This window comes from Panulirus ornatus, chromosome 20, assembly GCF_036320965.1.
Source record: "Panulirus ornatus isolate Po-2019 chromosome 20, ASM3632096v1, whole genome shotgun sequence".
NCBI classification, from domain to species: Eukaryota; Metazoa; Arthropoda; class Malacostraca; order Decapoda; family Palinuridae; genus Panulirus; species Panulirus ornatus.
The window spans coordinates 68,225,510-68,251,969 of record NC_092243.1 but is presented as its reverse complement, the minus strand read 5'-3'; the positions used below and the strand labels follow the sequence as shown (position 1 = coordinate 68,251,969).

At 44.3% G+C, this 26,460-nt stretch overlaps 1 protein-coding gene across 4 annotated transcripts in view; it reads left to right on the top strand.

The window, feature by feature from the left end:
• Positions 1-26,460, top strand: part of LOC139756097 (uncharacterized) — a 227,362-nt gene that overhangs the window by 170,528 nt on the left and 30,374 nt on the right. For 2 of the 4 annotated variants that reach the window (XM_071675155.1, XM_071675154.1), the window contains exons 2-3: positions 19,737-19,847; positions 24,836-24,934. In XM_071675155.1, the coding sequence (XP_071531256.1) occupies positions 19,737-19,847; positions 24,836-24,934 (210 nt within the window). Of the gene's footprint in view, positions 1-19,736; positions 19,848-23,792; positions 23,885-24,397; positions 24,476-24,835; positions 24,935-26,460 lie in introns of those variants that run through there. The other 2 variants (XM_071675156.1, XM_071675157.1) reach the window with 2 other exon arrangements.

The window sequence follows — 26,460 nt, the reverse complement described above, 5'->3', positions numbered from 1 at the left end:
GAGAGAGAGAGAGCCCGGGCGATTCCAACGTTATGTACGTTTCAAATTTCCCCGGATCGGAGTCGTGGGGTCTAAATAAGATAATCGAAACGTTGATTCATTCGATGATGAATGGATTCCACGACGGGTAGAAGTGATGGTCTGGTGGACACAGGTGTTGGTGAGCGCAGGTGTTGGATAGCTGCGGGTGGAGAACAGGTGTTCATGACGTAGGTGGAAGTGTGTGGGTGGAGCCCGCCAGGGCCTGTGGCCGGGCGCAGAGAGGGTACACACACACACACATACACATACTCTCTCTCTCTCTCTCTCTCTCTCTCTCTCTCTCTCTCTCTCTCTCTCTAATATACACATTATTAAACACACCACTGAATATTTAACTCTCTCTCTCTCTCTCTCTCTCTCTCTCTCTCTCTCTCTCTCTCTCTCTCTCTCTCTCTCTCTCTCTCTCTCTAATATACACATTATTAAACACACCACTGAATATTTAACTCTCTCTCTCTCTCTCTCTCTCTCTCTCTCTCTCTCTCTCTCTCTCTCTCTCTCTCTCTCTCTCTCTCTCTCTCTAATATACACATTGTTTTTTTTTAAACACCACTGAATATTTAACACTAATGCTCGGGACTGGGCAGCAGCACATAAAATAATTACGATAAACTACCATAAACAGCTCGTGTTAGATAAATGAATAAATATATATTTATTCATTTATTTATTGATAGAATGTTGATCACATGAATCTGTGATGGTGGTTATGAAGGTGAAATCGCAATTCAGTGGTTCAGATCATTTTATTTAACATGTAATAGAAAAATCACATGTTAAGTGGATTTAGCTAAACTCCTACTGAATTGCGTTTTCCCCTTCATATATATATATATATATATATATATATTTTTTCTTTTTTTTTTTCAAACTGTTCGCCATTTCCCGCATTAGCGAGGTAGCGTTAAGAACAGAGGACTGGGCCTTTGAGGGAATACCCTCACCTGGCCCAATTCTCTGTCCCTTCTTTTGGAAAATTAAAAAAAAAAAAAACGAGAGGGGAGGATTTCCAGCCCCCCGCTCCCTCCCCTTTTAGTCGCCTTTTACGACACGCAGGGAATACGTGGGAAGTATTCTTTGTCCCCTATCCCCAGGGAAAATATATATATATATATATATATATATATATATATATATATATATATATGTTGGAAAGGATCACAATTTTGCGCGTGATCAAGATATTCCTATGAGTCCACGGCGAAAATGAAACACGATAAGTTCCCAAGTGCACTTTCGTGTAATAATCACATCATCAGGGGAGACACAAGAGAGAAATATAACAGTCAGTTGATATACAACGAAGAAACGTAGCTAGGACGCCATTTGGTAAACATGTGATTGTCCAAAACATACAACGAGCGTTCATAAACTTATCATTTTACAAATCTTATCAACAATAAAGTTATCTAATTTGTATAGACCGTCACTAATATTAAGATTATAATTCTTTGTGTATTTAATAATAGAAGATTCAATGATATTTCTCTTGGTAATAGAGTTAGAGTTAACAACTGAGATGGCGTTACTCCAGTCAGTACAATGATCATAGTTTTTAACATGATTAAACAAGGCATTTGATTCTTGTCCTGTTCTTATACTATATTTATGTTGCTTAAGTCTAACAGAAAGATCCTTACCAGTCTGACCTACATAAAATTTATGACAGTTTCCACAAGGCACTTTATAGATGCACCCAGGAGAATTTTCTGATCAGTTCCTGATTAAGACATTCTTTATTGTATTGTTATTGCTGAAGGGAAAATATACATAAAAGGATTTAAGCAACATGGAAAGTAGAGTAAAATCATTATTAAAAGGGAGAACTAATATAAATGTAAATGTTGCCTTCAGTAACAGTAATGCAATAAAGAATATATATATATTTTTTTTTCTTTTTTTTTCATACTATTCGCCATTTCCCGCGTTTGCGAGGTAGCGTTAAGAACAGAGGACTGGGCCTTAGAGGGAAAATCCTCACCTGGCCCCCTTCTCTGTTCCTTCTTTTGGAAAATTAAAAAAAAAAAAAAAAACGAGAGGGGAGGATTTCCAGCCACCCGCTCCCTCCCCTTTTAGTCGCCTTCTACGACACGCAGGGAATACGTGGGAAGTATTCTTTCTCCCCTATCCCAGGGATATATATATATATATATATATATATATATATATATATATATATATATATATATATATATATATATATATATATATATATATATAACTCTACGTACATACACACCATTGTTTCACTAGCTCGCCCCATCGACTCGAGTAGATAGCTCGCGTACGTGTTGAAGAAGGTAGACAGAGGAGAGCGGGTCGTGCATCTACCCGTCTGTCCGTGGGGCCCCAGCCAGCCTCTGTCCGTGACGCCCCCAGGCTGTGCGTCCGTGGGAGGCAGGCTCACCCGTAGTAGATCAGTGTTACTCTCAAAAACCCGTCACTAAATTCTACAGCGGGTGGGATGGGGGCGTTATCTACCAATGTGATCCCTCATTGTGGTTTCTAGTGTGTACAGGAGTGGGGTAGAAACCACTTGTGTTGCCCCAGAGACCGCTGGCCACAATGTGGGGCTGGAAGATTTTGTTTGGGGGGTCGGTCGTCGTCGTGAGCGCCGGGTTTCGAACCTGTGAACCCCACACACACATGCACGTGTGTAGGGTTAACTCCCTAAAGCGATGAGACGGCATGACCCCGTCGAGTACGGCGGTACGACCTGTTAATAGGGTCAGGTCAAAGGTCATCACCCCCCCCCATCATGCCCCAAAGGGTCGTATTGTGCCGTGCTGAGAAGTCTTACACACACACACACACACACACGCGCGCGCGCGCGCGTGACAGTGTCATATGACAGCGTCCCTCTAGTTCTGCTGTCATACAGATGGCTTGATCAGCCGCCAGATGGTCGATTCACTCCTGTAGACCCAGCTGGTTACCAGCTGCCAGTCATGATTCGTCGCCAGAATGTCGAAGTGCTTGTGGACCTTACAAACACTTGTAGACCATCTTGACATTTGTGTAACACTCCCCAGACACTTGTAGACCCCCAGACACTTGTAGATCCCCCCAGACACTTGTAGATCCCCCAGACACTAGTAGACCCCCAGACACTTGTAGATCCCCCAGACACTTGTAGACCTTCAGACACTTGTAGACCCCCAGACACTTGTAGATCCCCCCAGACACTTGTAGATCCCCCCAGACACTTGTAGATCCCCCCAGACACTTGTAGACCCCCAGACACTTGTAGATCCCCCCAGACACTTGTAGATCCCCCCAGACTCTTGTAGATCCCCCAGACACATGTAGACCCTCAGACACTTGTAGACCGTCAGACACTTGTAGACCCTCAGACACTTGTAGACCCCCTGATGCATATAGACCCTCAGACGCTTGTAGACCCCCAGACACTTGTAGACCACCAGACACTTGTAGACCCCCAGACACTTGTAGACCCCCAGACACTTGTAGACCTTCAGACGCTTGTAGACCCCCAGACACTTGTAGACCCCCTGATGCTTATAGACCCTCAGACGCTTGTAGACCCTCAGACACTTGTAGATCCTCAGACACTTGTAGACCCTCAGACACTTGTAGACCCCCTGATGCTTATAGACCCTCAGACGCTTGTAGACCCCCAGACACTTGTAGACCCCCAGCCACTTGTAGACCCCCCAGACACTTGTAGACCCCCAGACACTTGTAGACCCTCAGACGCTTGTAGACCCCCAGACACTTGTAGACTGCCAGACACTTGTAGAACCTCCGAAAACTTGTAGATCCCTAGACATTTATTGACCCCCAGATACTTGTAGATCCCCAGACTCTTGACCCCCAGACACTTGTAAATCCTGTAAACAGTTGTAGACTTTCCAAACGCTTGTATACTGTGGAAACATTTGTAGATCCTCCAAACACCTGTCGACCTTCCTAACACTCGTATGTTGCGCAAACATCTGTAAATCCATCAAACACATGTTAAACCTTGAACACACGTCGTCGCCATCCCCCCAAACCCCGTGGGAACGCCAACCCCGTGTGCTACATATAGCTCAGTCCTTTTTTTTAACTCCAAAGTTTTAATGAATGCAGCACCAAACACCTTTATTAAGACGGTCGTTTACAGTGCCCAGTGGTGACAAGTGGTGGGATGTTGTGGTCTGGGGGTGACACACACACACACGAACGAACGGAGAAGTACGTCAATAGCAAAAAAAAAAAAAGAAAAAAAAAAAGAAAAAAAAAGGAAATCTTCGCCAGTCACGTAATACCTTCTCAGCCAGCGCGTTTTTGTGTGCTGACGCCGTTGTCTTGCCCACCTATACCCACCTACAAACCTACCCACGTACACACACACCCACTGCGGAGGCATCCTGTCCACCCCACACCACCTACGACTGCCTCGTCTCCAGCGCGGAATGTGGTCTATTCATCAGTTGAATAGAATCAATATGGATGCCATCAATACGGTATTTACTCGCTTAACTAAACGACCATATTTCGGCTCCATTCAACTGAGGGGGGAGGAAATAAAAATTCTATAGAGTCAATCTACTCTATGATATACATTATCGTAGAGCATTATCATAGAGGAACTCTCTTTTTTTTATTTTTTATTTTTCAATTTCAGCGGAAGAAAATCTAAGGCATCGTACTGGAAACATGATGTAATGGGTCTATATATCGTACGTCAGGCAGGCCTGTCATTGTTTACGTGGGACGTCCGGAGCCAGTCGTGGAGGCGCGCCATATTGAGAGACGGTATTGACCAAACTGGTTGGGGGTTTTGTAAGGCGAGTCGTGTCGCCTCTGGTGGGGGGAATGTAGTTAGTGAGGCTTGACGCATTTCATTGGTCATCATCGTCATGATATGAGTGATGGAGGAACGTGAAGCAAATATATGGTAATCGCAAAGAAGGAATAGGCGTTTTAAAGCCGGTACTTTATATATATATATATATATATATATATATATATATATATATATATATATATATATATATATATATATTTCTATGAGTCCACGGGGAAAATGAAACACGATAAGTTCCCAAGTGCACTTTCATGTAATAATCACATCATCAGGGGAGACACAAGAGAGAAATATAAGTCAGTTGATATACATCGAAGAGACGAAGCTAGGACGCCATTTGGTAAACATACATATATATATATATATATATATATATATATATATATATATATATATATATATATATATACATATATATATATATGTATATATAATACATATATATATATATATATATATATATATATATATATATATATATATATATATATATATATATATAGTCAGTACTGTGTGGGCGGCACGACGTGCGTGCGAGGTAAGAGTTTTAGCGGGAAAGTCTGAGACTCAGACCAATACGTTAGTCCAGGCACGACACACGACCCGCTCCCCCAGGACGAGGCACCCCAGGGGGACGGCGGCCACTGTGGGAGAGAGAGAGAGAGAGAGAGAGAGAGAGAGAGAGAGAGAGAGAGAGAGAGAGAGATTTTACCTCATTCTCTGATACAGTCTTTAGTTAATGGTGGTAGTGAGCGTAACTTTGTTTTCGTACGCTACCTCGCTGACGCGGGAAACAGCGGTTAAGTATATGATAGTGATGATAATGATAATATATATATATATATATATATATATATATATATATATATATATATATATATATATGCGCATGTATTTGCGTCTTGGTCGTTATGATGACAGATCCCTTCCCTCATTACGTTTTTTCTTCTCTAAGTTTATGGCGTCAGTTTAATTACACTTCAGGAAAAGTCCCAGAGTTATGTGTTTTGTGTCTGTGTTTCAAAAGTATCATTTTTGTGTTTCTGGAAGCATATGTAGTATATTCTTCCTAATAACCAGTGTTTTGTATGTACTTTAAAAAGATTGACTCTCTGCAAGCCGAGGAATGGAAGCTGCCACACACACACTGACTAACCCTCTTACACACTTGCCAATACTTCATCATATTCCTCGACGGGAAAGAAATTGCTGGGTTGAATGAAATATATTTGTTTCGGAAAATTCCTTACAGTTGAGTGGGAAGACTGCGATGGTAATATCGGAGACACAAAGATATAGAATGGTCGTTGTGAGTGGTTGTACCACTTGACAATGCTATCCGATGTTCAGGGTGTACACAAAGATATAGAATGGTCGTTGTGAGTGGTTGTACCACTTGACAATGCTATCCGATGTTCAGGGTGTACACAAAGATATAGAATGGTCGTTGTGAGTGGTTGTACCACTTGACAATGCTATCCGATGTTCAGGGTGTACACAAAGATATAGAATGGTCGTTGTGAGTGGTTGTACCACTTGACAATGCCATCCGATGTTCAGGGTGTAGTGGCCAGGGAGGGAGGAAATGGTGATGGTGAGGGATCAGGATGGGCAGGCGTGGTGAGAGTGAAGGAGGGCATGGTGAAGGTGAGGGAGGGCGTGGTGTCTAGGTGTATGAAGGTGTGTGTAATGGTAAGGATGAGTGTAGTTGCCCTTCGTAAGAGCGAACAGACGGGAGCCTGGAGGGCCGGAATCTTTTAGTATTAATTGAAATACATCGGGAAGAGCCGGTAGTCTATCGTTACAAAAAAAGAAAGACTTACAAAAATGGATTATATAAATCAAATTACTTCGGCTCTGCTTTTGTGGCCGCAGAAACAAACTTTTTTCCACCACTAAAAAAGAAAGGAATGCCTCCTCCCCCTTCACAGTACCACAAAAATAAAATGTTACAATTGCATTTGAGTCCTGTGTCGTGTCTCTAACCCAGACTACCCTCTGCTGAGGTCCAGGCATGGAACCGGCAGGGCTGTCCTGAAGTCCATGTTTTGGAGTCCGTAGGGTCTTGATCTGCTGAATGAGGCGAGGCAATGATGAGATGTTGCCAGGAAGCAACCTTGACTTTCACGAGGTTCTCAGCAGTTATTTCGACTTAGGGTTAAGGTCTAGGGGAATACCCAGGCCACTCCAGCAGTTGAATATAATTTTTCTTTGATAACCAAACCATCTCCTTTTATAGCCTAATGGCAGGAAGGGGGCGGGGTGGCATTACGTACCCTGCATAAAGGGATTACACCTCGCGAACCCCATGTATATGAAGTGGATATCCTCTGGCACTCATAATATGGTGCTCCTCATCCATTATAGTGTTGTCAGGTAAGGCGTATACGGTCCTCCCCCTATCCATAGCATCCCATTAGCAACCCCAAGACCATCAGAGTGTCTGGATGGCTTCGATGTCTGCCAGTGTGGAACGGGAGTCGTACCGGCTGGTAGCCTCCGGCCTCCTCACCATTCCATGTGATAGATATGTTTTGTTGTTCTTCCGCGTTTTCTCTGATGTTTCGTGTCTGGCTGCTGCTCTCCGTGCTCTGCTACGTGTAAGGTTGTCATCACAGTTCGTGAGGGGATTCGTGTGGACCCTGTTAGGTTCAGACTCAGGGTTGGAGACAGAGTGTTTATTACGTACTGTACTGCACTGTAATGTACTGTACTGTGCTGTACTGTACTGTACTGCACTGTACTATACCGTACTGTACTGTACTTTACTATACTGAACTGTACTGTACTTCACTATACTGTACCGTACTGTACTATACCTCCCCACGATACTCTGTAGGGTGTGTACGACATTGCATAACGTTTAACAGCGACCCTGAACTCCTGACGAAGGTGTTCGAGATCTCTCTGGCCGCCACCTCTCTCCTCCCTAACTCCATTCCCTGCTGTGGTGAAGAGCGTCTCTCTCTCTCTCTCTCTCTCTCTCTCTCTCTCTCTCTCTCTCTCTCTCTCTCTCTCTCTCTCTCTCTCTCTCTCACACACACACACACACACACACACACACACACACACACACGCCACATGTAGGTGCTGTCCAAGCCTCTACCTTCCATACCATTCAATCAGACCTCATCTTGCCTCCTCCTCCTTCTCCTCCTCCTCCTCCTCCTCCTCCTCCTCCTCCTCCTCCTCCTCCTCCTCTTCTTCCCCTCCCTCTTCTTCTTCTTCTCCTTCCCTCCCGACCCACCTACAACACTCGCCTTCCGTTTTCGTCCGTCCAGATGACAGGGGGCAACACCCACCGCTGGTCAGGCCTCTCCTCCCACTGACGGCTCCACCTCCTCCTCCCACTGACGGCTCCACCTCCTCCTCCCGCTGACGGCTCCACCTCCTCCTCCCGCTGACGGCTCCACCTCCTCCTCCCGCCTGGCCTGCCTCCCTCCTCCTCCCCTCACACATCATCCACACAAACATGACTTTGACGTTGTTTGGTTTTGCTTTATAGGTGTGTGTGTGTGTGTGTGTGTGTGTGTGTGTGTGTGTGTGTGTACTTACGTCCTCGTGAGCGTGTACATGCATGTGTGTGTATGAATATACATATGTATACGTGTGATTATTCGTTGTGTGTTCCGCTAAGAGAGTTTTACACTCGTGTTGCCCCCGACTCTTAAACCTAGTTTATATGTGCTGTGTCTCTACCTCTTATGTACACACACACACACACACACACACACACACACACACACACACATACACGTAAAATGTCACAATATGTGTTCTAGATCTGTGTAGTTACGCTAGATCAACCTCTTGAACCTCAAGATGTCGCTGTTACAAGGCAAAGTGACATGGGAATGGAAAATAGCAAACGTCGTACCTATTTTTTAAGAGAGGAGGCGGGGAACTGGCGCTGAACTACACACCGGTCTGCTTGACGAGTGTGGTCTACAAGAAAATTGGAAAACGTAATCAAAGAGCAAATGGATGACTTTCTATAGAGGGGAAATTACTTGAATGATACCATTGTTTCAAAAAGAGAAAGTTACACATGTAACTAACCGATTAGAATTCTACGAGAGTGTGAGCTCTGTGTTCCACAAAATGGAATACCGGGTGGACTGTTTAGTGTCTAGGCTGCCAGAAAGCATTTGACACTGTACCACATGGGAGGCTGATTAAGAAGCTGGGTCACCAGACAACTCCATGGATGGATAGAAGATAGGACGCATGGCAGAGGAACCTTCTCTAAATGGATCGTGGTGACGAGCGGAGTGCCACAGGGTTCGGTTCTGGGACCATTTGATTCTTCTTCTTCTTGAATCACTTGCCTGAAGGTATGGCCTCGTACCTGAATGTGTTGGCAGATGATGCAGAGGTCGTGAGAGAAATGGAAAACGAGGAGGATTGCAACTGCTTACAAGGGGACCTAAACAGACTCCAAAGTTGGCCTGATACATGGTGGATGAAGTGCAGACAAAAGAAAATATAATGTAACGAGGATGAATCAAATTGAATGACGGTCTCAATGTTGTTATTATTATCAAGCAGGAAATAAGCTTCAGGATTCTGTGTGTAAGAAGAACAGATTGACGACGTAGACAGTGAACAGTTCCTTGAGAGATGTAGAGATAGACCAGTGAACAGTTCTTCGAGAGATGTAGAGATAGACCAGTGAACAGTTCTTCGAGAGATGTAGAGATAGACCAGTGAACAGTTCTTCGAGAGATGTAGAGATAGACCAGTGAACAGTTCTTCGAGAGATGTAGAGATAGACCAGTGAACAGTTCTTCGAGAGATGTAGAGATAGACCACTGAACAGTTCTTCGAAAGATGTAGAAATAGACCAGTGAACAGTTCCTTGAGAGATGTAGAGATAGACCAGTGAACAGTTCCTTGAGAGATGTAGAGATAGACCAGTGAACAGTTCCTTGAGAGATGTAGAGATAGACCAGTGAACAGTTCCTTGAGAGATGTAGAAACAGACCAGAGAACAGTTCCTTGAGAGATGTAGAGATAAAACAGTGAACAGTTCCTTGAGAGATGTAGAGATAGACCAGTGAACAGTTCCTTGAGAGATGTAGAGATAGACGAGTGAACAGTTCCTTGAGAGATGTAGAGATAGACCAGTGAACAGTTCCTTGAGAGATGTAGAAACAGACCAGAGAACAGTTCTTCGAGAGATGTAGAGATAAAACAGTGAACAGTTCCTTGAGAGATGTAGAGATAGACCAGTGAACAGTTCTTCGAGAGATGTAGAGATAAAACAGTGAACAGTTCTTCGAGAGATGTAGAGATAGACCAGTAAACAGTTCCTCAAGAGATGTAGAAACAGACCAGTAAACAGTTCTTCGAGAGATGTAGGGATAGAACAACCAGAGGACATGAAAATAAGAAACTTCTTCAAAAAAGATAATGTGAAGTAATACTTTCATAATATACGAGTGGTGGATGAATGGAATAGGATGACTGAGGATATGGTTGGTGCTTATAGATTTGATAATGGTGCAGATCTGAAACATATAGATTTGATAAGTTGTATGATAGGGAATATTCAAGAGACGTGGCATCCATCCCACGAGTTTAAACCTCCCTCCCCATACAGTACAAATTGGTAGTTTTATGGAGGTAATTACCCACACACACACACACGCACACACACACACACACACACACACACACACACACACACACACACACACACACACACACACACACACATCAGCCAATGCTGTATGTATGTGTGTGTGTGTGTGTTGTGTGTGTGCGTGTGTGTGTGTGTGTGTCCCTCATTTGTCACCCAAGTTGGTGTTCTGTGTTGTTTGTGGCTGAAGGACGTGTCCCTTTAATTGCATCTTTAGAAGATCAAAGGGCAAGATCATGGTCCGTCATGCGGCTGGCAGTGTGGTCCCTGGCGGCTCGCCGCCGTCTCACCCTCTGGCTCTGAGAGTGTCGTACAGGAGAGTATGTGCAATGCGGATCACTCTCTCTCTCGGGAGACGTGTTCCTCCTGTGGCACGACACGACCATTACGACGCTCTTGGGCACGACGGTACGACCCGATCGCATGGGAGAGAGTGACCTCCCCTCCCCCCTCCTGACAGTACTCGTACAGGGTCAGGTCAAAGGTCAGTGTATTGACACCCAGGTGTCGTGTTCGGTGGCGACAGAATTCCTCGCGGGCTGCAGCAGCTGCAGGAGGGGAGGGAGGGGAGGGGGTGAGGAGTGGGGGTAAATGAGGTCGAGGGGAAAGGGGGGGAAAGAGAAGGGGGGAGCAAGAATCAGGTCGAGATCATCCATCAAGTTAGGGTTGCAGGTCGAGGACCCCCTGTGTGGGTGTGTGTGTGTGTGTGTGTCTATGTCTATATATGTATGTGTGTGTGTGTGTGTGTGTGGATGTTTGTATGTGTATGTGTGTGTGTGTGTGTCTGTGTCTATATATGTATGTGTGTGTGTGTGTGTGTGTGTGTGTGTGTGTGCGTGTCTGTGTGTGTGTGTGTGTGTGTGTGTGTGTGTGTGTGTGTCTGTGTGTATGTATGTGTTTGTGTCTGTCTGTGTGGGTGTGTGTTTGTATGTGTATGTGTGTGTGTGTCTGTGTCTATATATGTATGTGTGTGTGGGTGTGCGTCCATGTCTGTATGTGTATGTGTGTGTGGGTGTGTGTCTGTGTCTGTGTATGAGTTTGTGTGTGTGTGTGTCTGTGTCTATATATGTATGTGTGTGTGGGTGTGCGTCCATGTCTGTATGTGTATGTGTGTGTGGGTGTGTGTCTGTGTCTGTGTATGAGTTTGTGTGTGTGTGTGTGTGTGTGTGTGTGGCAGGGTTGCATGCGGGAGCGCGCGCCCGCGGGTGGGTGGGGGTTCCAGCGCGTGTCAAGGAGTTGTATTAGTCGGGGAATGACCAGGTTGAGCCACTGGACCGAGTATTGACTCCACACTTCACAATATATCGTGTTACATAACACCTCTCTCTTGTCACGTACTGACATTATTGGTCATTATTGCTGTAATAATAATAATAATAATGATAATAATAATAATAATAATAATTATAATTATAATAATGCTACTAATAATAGTAATAATAATAATAATAATAATAATAATATAATAATAATGATAATGATAATAATAATAATAATAATAATAATAATGATAATGATAATAATAATAATAATAATGATAACAATGATATTGATAATGATGATGATAATAGTAATAATGATTTCCAGCCACCCGCTCCCTTCCCTTTTAGTCGCCTTCTACGACACGCAGGGAATACGTGGAAGTATTCTTTCTCCCCTAACGCCTTATCTTCAGCTAACATAAGAAAAAGCTATTATCATTATTATTATTATTATTATTATTGTTATTATTATTATTATTATTATTATTATTATTATTATTAATATTATTATTATTGTTGTTTTATTATTATCATCATCATTATTATTGTTATTGTTTATTATTATTATTATTATTATTATTATTATTATTATTATTATTATTATTATTATTATTTAGTTTTCAAGTGTTGCGTGGCTCCACCCCTCCAACCTGTAGCAACACTTCAGCATCTTAGTCCAGACGTGAATACATATTCCAGACTTGTATTGGCTGGTCAACAGCTTATGATGTAGAGTTGGCGTGAAGTTGGCGGTGGTTCACCCACGTCGTTTCTCCATGTCTACACTGTCTGTCTGTCTGTGTGTTGGTTCAAGTGGCTGTAGTCATGATGTAGACGCATGCGGACGAGAGTAGGACATAACCATTGCAGTTTGATCGTGAAATTTTCGAATATCCGCACGAGTGACGCAGGTCCTTGCGATGCGTCCCGTTAGTGATAATCATAGTCTTGCGTCAGCTGGCCTCTCCCTTACCACCACCAGCTGCCCCAACTCCTCACTACCAGCTGTCCCTACGCCTCACTACCAGCTGTCTCTACCCCCTTTCACTACCAGCTGTCCCTACTCGTCACTACCAGCTGTCACTACCAGCTGTCCCAACCCCTCACCACCAGCTGTCTCTAACCTCCCTCACTACCACCAGCTGCTCCTCCTCCACCTCCTGTCCTTCCTCATAACCAGCGTTTGGTTAAGCGAGGTGAGGTGTCTCGGGCGCCTGAGTGACCCAGTGCTGGCTCGTCTCATTTGTGTTATACATGCGAGTGAGGAGGAGGAACCTCTGGCGAGGCTCTCTCGTGCTCAGTTGACGAAGCAAAGCACACACTTGAAGCTGCAGGGAACACTATAGAAGAGGTTGGTGTATATATATATATATATATATATATATATATATATATATATATATATATATATATATATATATATATATATTCTCTCTTTTCTTTCAAACTATTCGCCATTTCCCGCGTTAGCGAGGTAGCGTTAAGAAAAGAGAACTGGGCCTTTGAGGGAATATCCTCACCTGGCCCCCTTCTCTGTTACTTTTTTTGGAAAATTAAAAAAAAAAAAATGAGGGGAGGATTTCCAGCCCCCCGCTCCCTCCCCTTTTACTCGCCTTCTACGACACGCAGGGAATACGTGGGAGGTATTCTTTCTCCCCTATCCCCAGGGATATATATATATATATATATATATATATATATATATATATATATATATATATATATATATATATATATATATATTTATTATATTATTATACTTTGTCGCTGTCTCCCGCGTTTGCGAGGTAGCGCAAGGAAACAGACGAAAGAAATGGCCCAACCCCCCCTATACACATGTATATACATACGTCCACACACGCAAATATACATACCTACACAGCTTTCCATAGCTTACCCCAGACGCTTCACATGCCTTGATTCAATCCACTGACAGCACGTCAACCCCGGTATACCACATCGCTCCAATTCACTCTATTCCTTGCCCTCCTTTCACCCTCCTGCATGTTCAGGCCCCGATCACACAAAATCTTTTTCACTCCATCTTTCCACCTCCAATTTGGTCTCCCTCTTCTCCTTGATCCCTCCACCTCCGACACATATATCCTCTTGGTCAATCTTTCCTCACTCATCCTCTCCATGTGCCCAAACCACTTCAAAACACCCTCTTCTGCTCTCTCAACCACGCTCTTTTTATTTCCACACATCTCTCTTACCCTTACGTTACTCACTCGATCAAACCACCTCACACCACACATTGTCCTCAAACATCTCATTTCCAGCACATCCATCCTCCTGCGCACAACTCTATCCATAGCCCACGCCTCGCAACCATACAACATTGTTGGAACCACTATTCCTTCAAACATACCCATTTTTGCTTTCCGAGATAATGTTCTCGACTTATATATATATATATATATATATATATATATATATATATATATATATATATATATATATATATATATATATATTCCCACGTATTCCCTGCGTGTCGTAGAAGGCGACTAAAAGGGGAGGGAGCGGGGGGCTGGAAATCCTCCCCTCTCACTTTTTTTTTAATTTTCCAAAAGAGGGAACAGAGAAGGGGCCCAGGTGAGGATATTCCCTCAAGGGCCCAGTCCTCTGTTCTCAACGCTACCTCGCTAATGCGGGAAATGGCGAATAGTATGAAAGAAAGAAAGATATATATATATATCAGATGTCCTAAGAAAAGCATTTCAGTGGTACTGGGTCCTGGCAACACCCGTTCAGTGGCACTAGGTGCCATAGAAACCTAAACTTCAGTGGTGCTGGGTCTCCTGGCACAGCTCATTTCAGTGGTACTGAGTCTCTTTGTAAACAAAGATGTTTCTCGCCCGTTGGCCCTTACCATCGTGGGTTCCCGAGGTCGTTTGTCCTTCCTGGCGCTGGACTGGTGAGTGTGAGGAGGTGTGTGGCTGTCTGTATGTAAATGTGGCGACGCTGTGACAGGTGGGAATATTACCTGGACGGCTGGTTGGTCTCCTAGGAGGCGGTGGGGACTCGAGGACCGTGTTGTGTTCCGCCTCTGGCCGCCGCCCGCGTGTCTACATGCGTATGTCCTCATGTGGACTGTATCTCGCAGATCAGATTAGTGGATTTAAGGGTTCGACTTGGGTTTATAGGCCAGACTAATGGATTTAAAGGTTCAAGATGGGTTTATGGGTCAGACTAGTGGATTTAAGGGATTTAAGGGTTAGATTGTTTGGATTAAGGGTTACATATGAGTTAAAGGTAAGACTGTTGGATTTCATGGTTAGGCTGGTGTATCACACTGACGGGATTAATGTTGTTGAGACTGGTGGAAATAAGGGTAAGGCGGGCGGAAAATAAGGTTAAACCCGAGGATTTAACGGAGGGAATTGTTGATTTAAGGGTCAGTTTGGTGTATTTAAAGGTGACATTGATTAATTTAAGTGACAGACGGGGGTTTAGACTGGTAGATTTTAGATAATCTTATATAAAAGTATAACAACGAAATCTTCTAATCATATGTTTTCTTAGTTATATGTTTAATATTCGTAGCCAGGTCTACACCACACTCCAAGCCTCGCACTTTTCCTAGTTATATGTTCAATATTCGTAGCCTCGTCTACACCACGTCCCAAGCTTCGCACTTTTCCTAGTTATATGTTCAATATTCGTAGCCTCGCCAACACCACGTCCCAAGCTTCGCACTTTTCCTAGTTTTATGTTTAATATTCGTAGCCTCGTCTACACCACATTCCAAGCCTCGCACTTTTCCTAGTTATAAGTTCAATATTCGTAACCTAGCCTACACATTCCTCGCACTCACAGCTATGCCGAAGTTCTTGTTTTCGTGATAGAACCATCAAGTGTCAACCATGTTGATATCAGGTTCCAGAGTGTGGCAGTGTACAGTGGTGGTGGGGCTCTACACTCGTGGGAGCACCCGCCTCCCATCCCTGTATATTGTCGTGATTTTATATGGATTCGCCCGCGGCATAGTGGCCATTACTCGGTCCTGGCTTAGCTTGTTCCACGGATCCACAGCTCTCGGGCTGCAGCAGTGTTTCCCCGCGTTCCATTGTGCATTTCACCACGTTCCTCTGTACACTTCCCCACGTCCCTCTGTAAGCTTCCTTACGTCTCTCTGTATACTTTCCTACGTTCCTCTGTACACTATCCCACCTCATTTTGTACACTACCTCACCTCATTTTGTACACTCCCCCCACTTCCCTCTGTACACTCTTCCACGTTCCCTCGTACGCTGCACTTGCATAAATTCCAGCTGTGTCCTCGTGTTCAACATTCTCTTTTTCTGGTGTAGTGAAGTGTGGTGGTTGGTGCATTCCCGTGTTGTGGTAATCGAGGTAATTTGTAGAGACGTGGGCAGAGGTGGTGTCGTGTTAGCGGAGGGCGCGGATAGTGGATGGAGGGAGCGGGCTGTGAGTGGAGTGGGCGGGCTGTGAGTGGAGTGGGCGGACTGTGGGTGTAGGCGGGTGCTGACGGAGTGTCGGGTGTAGCAGATACCGTCCGTCCGGTCTAGTTTTTTTCTATTTTTTCATGTTGTGATGAGAGGGAGAGGGAGAAGAGGTGGGACAGGGGAAGGGGCAGTGAAGTGGAAGAGAAGACTGATGTGTGTGTAGGTGTGTTCTTCTACCAGCGTGTTTTTGAAGCCTCATTTCCATAATTCCTCCAGCAGACTTCAGAGTGTGTATGTAATGCCGTTATTTTCCTTCGCGTTTGGGAAAGGAAATAATTACCTCAGCTAAAGTAAACAATATTCATAATACTTAGAACATCGAGACTCTGTGGTAACCCTGTGTAGTGTCCCATGTGTGTACTGCTGGCCAGGTTTGGTATATGTCTAGACTTTGCCTCATCGTCCTGTTCTAAGTTCTCTGCCATAGTGTCTGTGTACTGCTGCTCTTATGGCTAACAATGTACCAAGGGGGGGTTTGTTAAGCTGTAGTCGGCAGTGTTGCTCTTTAATGTTCGCCACGTAGGGCTGTATTCTGTAACCCTCTGTAGCTTGAGCTAGACGAGGTGTGTGTGTGTGTGTGTGTGTGTGTGTGTTGTGTTTGTGTCTGTGTTTGTGTTTATGCGTCTGTCTGTGTGTCAGTGTTTACTGGAGGGTACGTAAGTTCAGTAAGGGACAGTCATGGCTTTCACCATCTGTAGTTCTTGCCTCTACAGCAGATGCCAGGATCCGTACAGACTGGCCAAAGACCTGTTCTCTCTCCTTGCGATGATTTCCTGTTGATCTGTTCAGTCAACAGGGCTGGTGATGTGTGTGTGTGTGTGTGTGTGTGTGTGTGTGTGTGTGTGTGTGTCCCGGGAGTCTGCAGTGTTCCTGGTGCATCGTCATCATGTTATCATCCATAATCATATCCTGGGGTATTATGTTAACCCCAGCGCCGCGCTGGGGAAATTTGTTTACGATTGTTTTTATCTTCTTCCAGGCCTTTTGGAATTGGTTTAGTCCGGATGGCTGTAAAATGGCAAGGGTGTAGTGGCAGGGCGTGGCTGCTGTAGTGGCAGTGGTGTTGTGGCAGGACGTAGTGGTGGGTATAGTGGTAGGGCGTGGTGTAGTGGCAGGGCGTGGTGGTAGTGGTGTAGTGGTAGGGCGTGGTGGTAGTGGTGTAGTGGTAGGGCGTGTTGGTAGTAGTGTAGTGGCAGGGCGTGGTGATAGTGGTGTAGTGACAGGGCGTGGTGGTAGTAGTGTAGTGGCAGGGCGTGGTGGTAGTGGTGTAGTGGCAGGGCGTAGTGGTATGGAGTAGTGGCACGGCGTGATGGTAGTGGTGTAGTGGCTAGGCATGATGGTAGTGGTGTAGTGGCAGGACGTAGTGGTAGTAGTGTAGTGGCAGGGCGTAGTGGTAGTAGTGTAGTGGCAGGACGTGGTGTAGTGGCAGGGCGTGGTGGTAGTGGTGTTGTGGCAGGACGTGGTGGCAGGGGGTGGCGTAGTGGCAGGGCGTGGTGGTGGTGGTGTAGTGGCAGGGCGTGGTGGTAGTGGAAGACTCAAGATGGTTGTCTGAGGGTGACCTGTGGTGGTGGTACGCGACACCACCCCCGCCCACGTCACTCACACTCATCATGCAAGCAGGAAAGATCACTTGGCTCATATTTTGTTCCTTATTTATTTAAAGTATTTACCAGTTCATCAGTAAGATACAGACACTGGTCCATCATATCCTGGTTTACACTTTTTTGTTTATTTAATATTAATAGTCAACTCAGTCCTTTTTTTTTCCCCTATCTCATTACTCTGTGGAAATTCTCTGGGGATAATATTCATGGCTTCCGTTTTCTGATGTCGTTTTCTTCTGTCCTTGAGACGCTTTCTCCCTCCTAGAAATTCGCTCTCTTTAACCTGTCTACATTGTTCCTTCCCTTCCTCCCGTCGTCCTAGCCTCTCTCTCTCTCTCTCTCTCTCTCTCTCTCTCTCTCTCTCTCTCTCTCTCTCTCTCTCTCTCTCTCTCTCTCTCTCTCTCTCTCTCTCCTCCACCTTCCCCGGAAGTCGTTTTCTGAACAGCTGAGCCGCATCCCTCCCTTCTCAAATCGTACCATCAAGCCCTTGCTTTTTCCCTCCCCCACCTTGCCAGAGACACCACACAAGTGCTGCTTCCGCCGCCGTGCATGTTGGCTGTGTGCACACACACACACACACGGGGCAAGACCCCCGAGGTTGCCTCATCTGGTGGGGGAACGTGATGTCATTTATATCCGACATTTTCCGGAAGGCTGCCAGGGCTGGGCGGGCAGCCCTTCCGCCCCAAGAATGGCGCCGATTTTAACGGTCGCTTTTGTACATGGGCGCTCCGATGATGTCCTGAACCCTTGATATCAATCATTATTAGTATAATTATAAGTTACCTGGAACTGAGCTTCATCAGCTTTACACTAGAGAAGGGAAAAAAAAAACGATACGCCACTTTTCTTGCCTGTGAATCTTTTAGGGATATGTTTAACTTTATGTACGAAGTTCTCATTGTGTAGTGACCCCCCCCTCACCTCTCCTCCTCCCCCTCTGTGATATATTTTAAATGTTGTGTGTGTCTGGGAGAATTTTGGGTAAAAATAGAAAAGGAGGTGATGTATGATGAATTATGATTCATATGTCGCCGGCACAATAGAGATACACAATAGCGGGGCTGAGCGGGGTGAAGGCGTGTGGGGGGGGGGGGGGGATCTTCCAGGCGTAGCGCGCGCGCGCTGCGAATACGGTTCTTTCAGGATTACCAGCACGTACGAAAAGTTATGCCAGACAAAGGAAATTTTTAATGATAAATTGAAACGTCGCGGTGGATATTTCCATTATTCCTTTTTTACTGAGAAAAATGACAGTAGAATACAGTATATCATTGTGCAACAGGCGCCATGCATGGGTTATTTTTTTTTCCTAAGAGAACGTGTAGTGGAAGACTAGGTCTGCCATCCATGATTATTGGCTTCCTTTACGAACGTAGTAACATACGTGTATCGCTGGGGGGGGGGGGGGGTGACTGAATATCCCTTTTGGTTTCTTAGGTTTGTTTCCCCTGACTGAACCAATACCATCATACTACAATTTATTACCTATTTTTTTTCTTTTTTTTTTTACTGAAAGGGAAGTGACATGTCCTCCATGTTTGGTTGGCATTTATCATGCATCATGGAATAAATTGTATTGTGTATTACCAGCATCTCTCTATTCACATTACCCTTATATTTCCATTAATATTTTCTAATATGTATGCCAATATTTATCAGTCTGTGTATTTCCTACAAACTCTAATAGAGATGTTTTAATTTTTTTTCTATTTTTTGGAGAATGGAGAAAGAGGTTTTAATAGTAGTTTTATTTTTTTCTATTTTTTGGAGAATGGAGAAAGAGGTTTCACAGAATAAACCTTGCCTGGTAATTGTGTTAAAGAGTTATCTACAGCCCCTAGCTGGATAACCGCCATGGCCAGTAAATAAAGAGTAATGTGTGTGTGTGTCCCGCCGCAGGTGTGCACGAGGCTGGACCAGCGGCTGCACGCGGCCGCCGTCAAGGGCGAGGTGGAGGAGGCCGTTCGCGTGCTGGACACTGGCCGCGTCCATGTTGACTGCGCCGACAGGGTGAGTTCAGACCAGTGCTAAGTTACTACTGTTTATCTATCTTCGTTATTATATCTCTATAGTGTTTATTACTGTAATTGTAAATTGCTGTTATCCTTTATTACCTAGTTTATTATCACCAGTAGGCTACTTGTACCTGATTTCTTATTTTGTCCGTATTTTCTTAAAAAGAGTCTCTGTGTACGGTGCGCGCGCGGACAGAACCTACACAGGTCGCCGTGAACGTGTTCATATCACACAGGATTGTAACAGCTCCAACCTGACCTGACCTATCTTTACCTACCGCTGCTGGTTTTGCGTAAACATGTTACGCATACCAGACATGCTATACTCGCAGCTCCCCTAGTTAAATAATAGGTTAGGTTTAGACTAGATTAGGTTAGGTTTAGGTTAGGTTAGGTTGGAGCGATGTTCATACTTGGTGGAATTGCCATACTATCAATTAGTGACGCAATTGTAGCCGTCATATTTTCTCCATAGCTTTACCTACACGCCATAGTAAAGCCATATGAAATAGTTTTCTGAAATCACCCTTATTTTGCGCGGTGAAAATTAAACATTTGATCATTCAGGTACGATTTAATTTCACCGTCACAAACTTCCCATAAGTTTCATGTCACATGCTACATACTGTATGCAAATCCAAATTATTCCGGTTGGCGCCAAATTCCTGGGATCGTTGAGCCGAAATGGACTCTAGGATAATCTGAGTCTGGTGTGTGAAATGTTTATATATTTCTGCTGAACAATATTTCATATATATATATATATATATATATATATATATATATATATATATATATATATATATATATATATTGGAAAGGATCACAATTTTGCGCGTGATCAAGTATATTTCCATGAGTCCACGGGGAAAATGAAACACGATAAGTTCCCAAGTGCACTTTCGTGTAATAATCACATCAGGGGAGACACAAGAAATATAACAGTCAGTTGATACACAACGAAGAGACGTAGCTAGGACGCCGTCTTAGTATTAGTGATGGCCTGTACATATTGGATAACTTTATTGTTGATAAAATTCGTAAACAGTTCACCTTCTTGTCCACATCACATAATATGTTTATGATACGCTTGTTGTCTGTCTTGGACAATCACTTGTTTACCAAATGGCGTCCTAGCTACGTCTCTTTGTTGTATATCAACTGACTGTTATATTTCTCTCTTGTGTCTCCCCTGGTGATGTGATTATTACACGAAAGTGCACTTGGGAACTTATCGTGTTTCATTTTCATTTTTTTCGCTGTTTCCCGCGTTATTGTGGCAACGCCATGAACAGGCGAAGAAAGGCCCCATTCGTTTTCATGCACTCTAAAGTTGTCTTGCATAATGTGTGGTAACCAGATGCCCCCTCCACTTCCTTCCACATCTATACACAGAAAATGGTGACTAACTTCATAGTCAGCCAGAGTCTGTAAGCTCTGCTATGGAGTTCTCCAAGGAGCAGTTCTTTCCCCAACCCTCTTCAGTCGCTTCGTCCACGATTTCCAGTTACCTCCAGCAAAACCCACAACAAGGTTCTCTAATATGTTGACGTCACAGTGGCAACAGTAAACATCCAGCACCACAATATATTATTGGAACACTATCTCATCCAAGACAGAATGTCTGCATCACCACAGCCCAGTTCACATCCTCTAGTCACCTCGAATGGACATTCACTCCCACTGAACCAAACACCTACCATTCTAGGCATCACATATGTACGACATTCAAAAGACATCTGTCCCCCCTTCACCAATAACATCAATGCAAAAACAACAGTCATACTTAATATTAAACCCCCAGAACATTAACTGGCATCAGATTTGGACAAGAAAAGATTCATCCTATCCACTCTAAATGTATCTCCATCTGCCTGGTCTTCCACTCTAAATGTAGCTCCATCTGCCTGGTCTTTCACTCTAAATGTAGCTCCATTTGCCTGGTCGTCCTCTCTAAATGTATCTCCATCTGCCTGGTCTTCCACTCTAAATGTATCTCCATCTGCCTGGTCTTCCACTCTAAATGTAGCTCCACCTGCCTGGTCTTCCACTTTAAATGTAGCTCCATCTGCCTGGTCTTCCACTCTAAATGTAACTCCACCTGCCTGGTCTTCCACTCTAAATGTAGCTCCATCTGCCTGGTCTTCCACTCTAAATGTATCTCCATCTGCCTGGTCTTCCACTCTAAATGTAGCTCCACCTGCCTGGTCTTCCACTCTAAATGTACCTCCATCTGCCTGGTCTTCCACTCTAAATGTATCTCCATCTGCCTGTGGTCTTCCACTCTAAATGTAGCTCCACCTGCCTGGTCTTCCACTCTAAATGTAGCTCCACCTGCCTGGTCTTCCACTCTAAATGTACCTCCATCTGCCTGGTCTTCCACTCTAAATGTAGCTCCATCTGCCTGGTCTATCCACTCTAAATGTAGCTCCATCTGCCTGTGGTCTTCCACTCTAAATGTACCTCCACCTGCCTGGTCTTCCACTCTAAATGTAGCTCCATCTGCCTGGTCTATCCACTCTAAATGTACCTCCATCTGCCTGTGGTCTTCCACTCTAAATGTAGCTCCATCTGCCTGGTCTTCCACTCTAAATGTAGCTCCACCTGCCTGGTCGTCCACCCACCTCAAAAGCAGATATAACAAAGCTGCCGGAAAAGGCACAAAAATACGAGCACTCGGAACCATCACTGGCTCCTTAGCCATTAAAGATGTTCAACACGTAAACAATGACACGAAGAATTGTGGAATTGTATATTCCACCTCAACGCGCTCGACACTTCCTTCTTTTAATCAGCCAAACACCCCCTTTCCCGCCAACACCGCATCATTACCAACCATAACTCCCTAAAGTGGAAATAAAAAGTGTATGCCTACCTCACACTTCAGCATCCTCTACACACACGTCTCTTTCCCCCCCTCACCCTCAGCAGACGTAACACTAAACTGAATGACCCAGGCGTTTGTGCGAGGGTTTCTTCTCAAGGGCCTGTGTGGATATGCTGGCCGGGAATCTTTGCAGGAGGAGTTCAAGTAGGTTACATAAGCCTTCAGAAAACCCCTCAGTATACCCCGGTGGTATGTTCGGTGAAGCTGAAGGAGTTTGTGGAGAGGAGGAGCAGAGAGAACGATTGGAGTGAAGTGGGTTTAAAAGATAACGTAGAGGTTCCGTGTACCAGGGAAGCAAGCAAGTGCCCTTGGGGGAATTTTTATTATTTCAGCATCGCTTCCACAGACTTAGCAATAAGATCGGAGACCAAGATAGGAGGAGATCTAGTGAAAGACCACAAGGTCGAAGCATGAGAGAGAGAGAGAGAGAGAGAGAGAGAGAGAGAGAGAGAGAGAGAGAGAGAGAGAGAGAGAGAGAGGTTCAGAAACACGGATAACACATCGAGGTCACAGTTACTTGTACGGGAACGTGAAGTTCAGGGGCAAATGCAGTGCATAATGACTGAAGGGGAGGTGGCTGTCTTTGTCATCCCCCACACTGGGGGTCACGTGAGTGTCTGGTTCATTCATATAATGCATCACTACAGCACTGGTCAACACTAGGGGTCACGTGTGAGTGTCTGGTTCATTCATATAATGCATCACTACAGCACTGGTCAACACTAGGGGTCACGTGAGTGTCTGGTTCATTCATATAATGCATCACTACAACACTGGTCAACGCTGGGGGTCACGTGAGTGTCTGGTTCATTCATATAATGCATCACTACAGCACTGGTCAACACTAGGAGTCACGTGAGTGTCTGGTTCATTCATATAATGCATCACTACAGCACTGGTCAACACTAGGAGTCACGTGAGTGTCTGGTTCATTCATATAATGCATCACTACAGCACTGGTCAACACTAGGGGTCACGTGAGTGTCTGGTTCATTCATATAATGCATCACTACAGCTCGGGTGAGTCAACACTAGGGGTCACGTGAGTGTCTGGTTCATTCATATGATGCATCACTACAGCACTGGTCAACACTGTGGCCTGTGTGGTGATATGAACCATACATTGCAAGGCGCCATCAAACATGGTAGGTGCCTGACTGACTTAAGGCCGGGGGGAGAGGTAGGTTTGCTGGAAGTGACCTCCGTTGTCTGCACTGCTGGGGGTGATGTGTGAGGGCAAGTTACGACACTCCGCCCCTTAACTTGAGGCTGCTCGAGCAGACTGGCTAACTGGGATTTCTTTTTGTGGTATAACACTGGCGACGTGCCTTTTGTCCTGTTACAATACCTTCTCTACTGGGATCCTGATTTGGAGAAGACTCAGTGAATTAATTTCGCAAGATGTCCTTGTCAACTTTCCACAAGATAATTACCATTTTTTTTCCCCCTCTGTGAAAACGACCTGATAGTTTTTAATTAGTGTGGTATATGTTGAGGATATATGATATGTAGAATTGTTTTATGTATGCTTGTATTTGTAGATCTGTAGATTCTCTATTAGGTGTATTTTAGTGTTGTGTACTGTGAAACCGAGAGTGGATGAAAGTTGAGAATGGAGACAAGGGTTTTTTTTTCTATGTTTAAGGGCCAGAGTCGTTATACACTGACCCTGAATTAGTACTGTCACTCCATTGTTAGAGATCTGGGGAAGGAAAGGTTGTCTAGCTTGGCATTTTGTAAGTGTTATGTTGTTGCGTAAAGATGGCTATGGATGATTGCTTTCATGGAGATATTCCCTGTTATGAGAGGTAATATACACCACATAGTTATCTGGGGCTAGATTCCTCCACCAGGGCCGACCGTCCCCTTGTCTCCATTAACCTTGTGGCACACAGTCCCCCATAACCCAGTCACAAAACTGAAAAAAAAAAGTTTCCTCTTCTGGTTCATCCTAAAGGCATCTGTGGTGTATATAATGCGTAAGCTTGTGCTGGGTGGGTAGGTCATCATGTCACAGACAATTAACGTGAGTTATGAGTGATTATATGAAACTCCCAGAAAAAAAAAGAAAATTCATTGAAGACATTTCTTTGCAGGACGGGACGACACCTCTGATACTGGCTGCTGCCAATGGTCATGTTAACCTGGTCAAGGAGTTGCTGGATCAAGGTGCCGAGCCCAATGCCACCAGACATGTGAGTCTGTGTTTATTGTTCATCCATGGTCTACGTGCGTGATAATCCTCAAGGGATATTATATTGTGGGTTAAAGTGTGTGTTTTATTCAAGTATGAAGTAGCCAAGGTGGCAGATGAATGTTTACATCATCCTCGGTGATGATTGTTCAGTAAAGGACACACACCATCTGCAGTGATCATAGCTTAGTAAAGGACACACACCATCCTGTAGTTGTCTTAGTAAGGGATACACACCATCTGCAGTGATCATAGCTTAGTAAGGGAAGGACACACACCATCTGCAGTGATCATAGCTTAGTAAAGGCACTCACCATCTGCAATGATCATAGCTTAGTAAAGGAAGGACACACACCATTTGCAGTGATCATAATTTAGTAAAGGAACACCATCTGCAATGATCATAGCTTGGTAAAGGAAGGACACACACCATCTGCAGTGATCACAGTTTAGTAAAGGAACCACCATCTGCAGTGATCATAGCTTATTAAAGGAAGGACACACACCGTCTGCAGTGATCTTAGCTTAGTAAAGGTTACACACCATCTGCAGTGATCATAGCTTCATAAAGGGACACACACCATCTGCAGTGATCTTAGCTTAGTAAAGAATGCACACCATCGGCAGTGACCATAGCCAAGTAACACGCTCACACACTAATGCCCATCTATGCAGATGAGGGAACAATAAACAGGGTCTCTTTTACTCTTCTAATATGAGACTCTGGCAACAGGTGAGGGACGATTTCACCTTCTAAGTCCCTCTCACAAGCATATTCCTGGAACTTTTTCCTGCTTGGTGATATTCATATTGAGGCATTCTTTTGCTATCCCAGCCTCATAACTTTACATTTATATGGGTTGAATTTCTTCATTCATGCATTAGACCAAAGTTCGAGTTTATAAAGGTCTTCTTATAAGTTGATGGTACCCTTTTCACTCTTTAGCTTTTCTCATGACATTGGCATCATATGCAAATATATCCAGGTTGTAGTCCAAGTTTTGTGGCAAATCGTTTAGATAGATCTCGACAGGCAGTGGTCCAAGGACAGATGCCTGTGGAATACCACTTGTGACCTCAGCTCCTTTTGAGATGGCTCCCCTGACATGTGTCTTCTGTTCTCTTGCCCTAGAATAATCTACAGTTGGTCAAAGTACTCTCACCCTTATTCTTGGCTGAGGATTAAGCTTCTTTACTGTCTTCTCTCATGGGACAATGTCTAATGATCTCCGCAGTTTAGATCCAGCCTTCTCCTATATCTAAAACAGAGCTCATTCTCTTGTAGAAATCTAATAGGTTTATTATGCACACTCTCCTTTCCCTGAGACTATGTTGTCTTTCACTTTGATAGTTTCTCTGATGAAATCATCTATATGCTGTATGATCACCTTTTCCATTTCCTTACAAACCACACTCATTAAGGAGATTAGTCTGTTGTTTTGCACCTCCTCCCAGTCTCCCCTCTTATAGATAGGTGATGTTTGCCTTAATCCACCCCCTAGCACTTTACTTTTTCCAGTGACATCT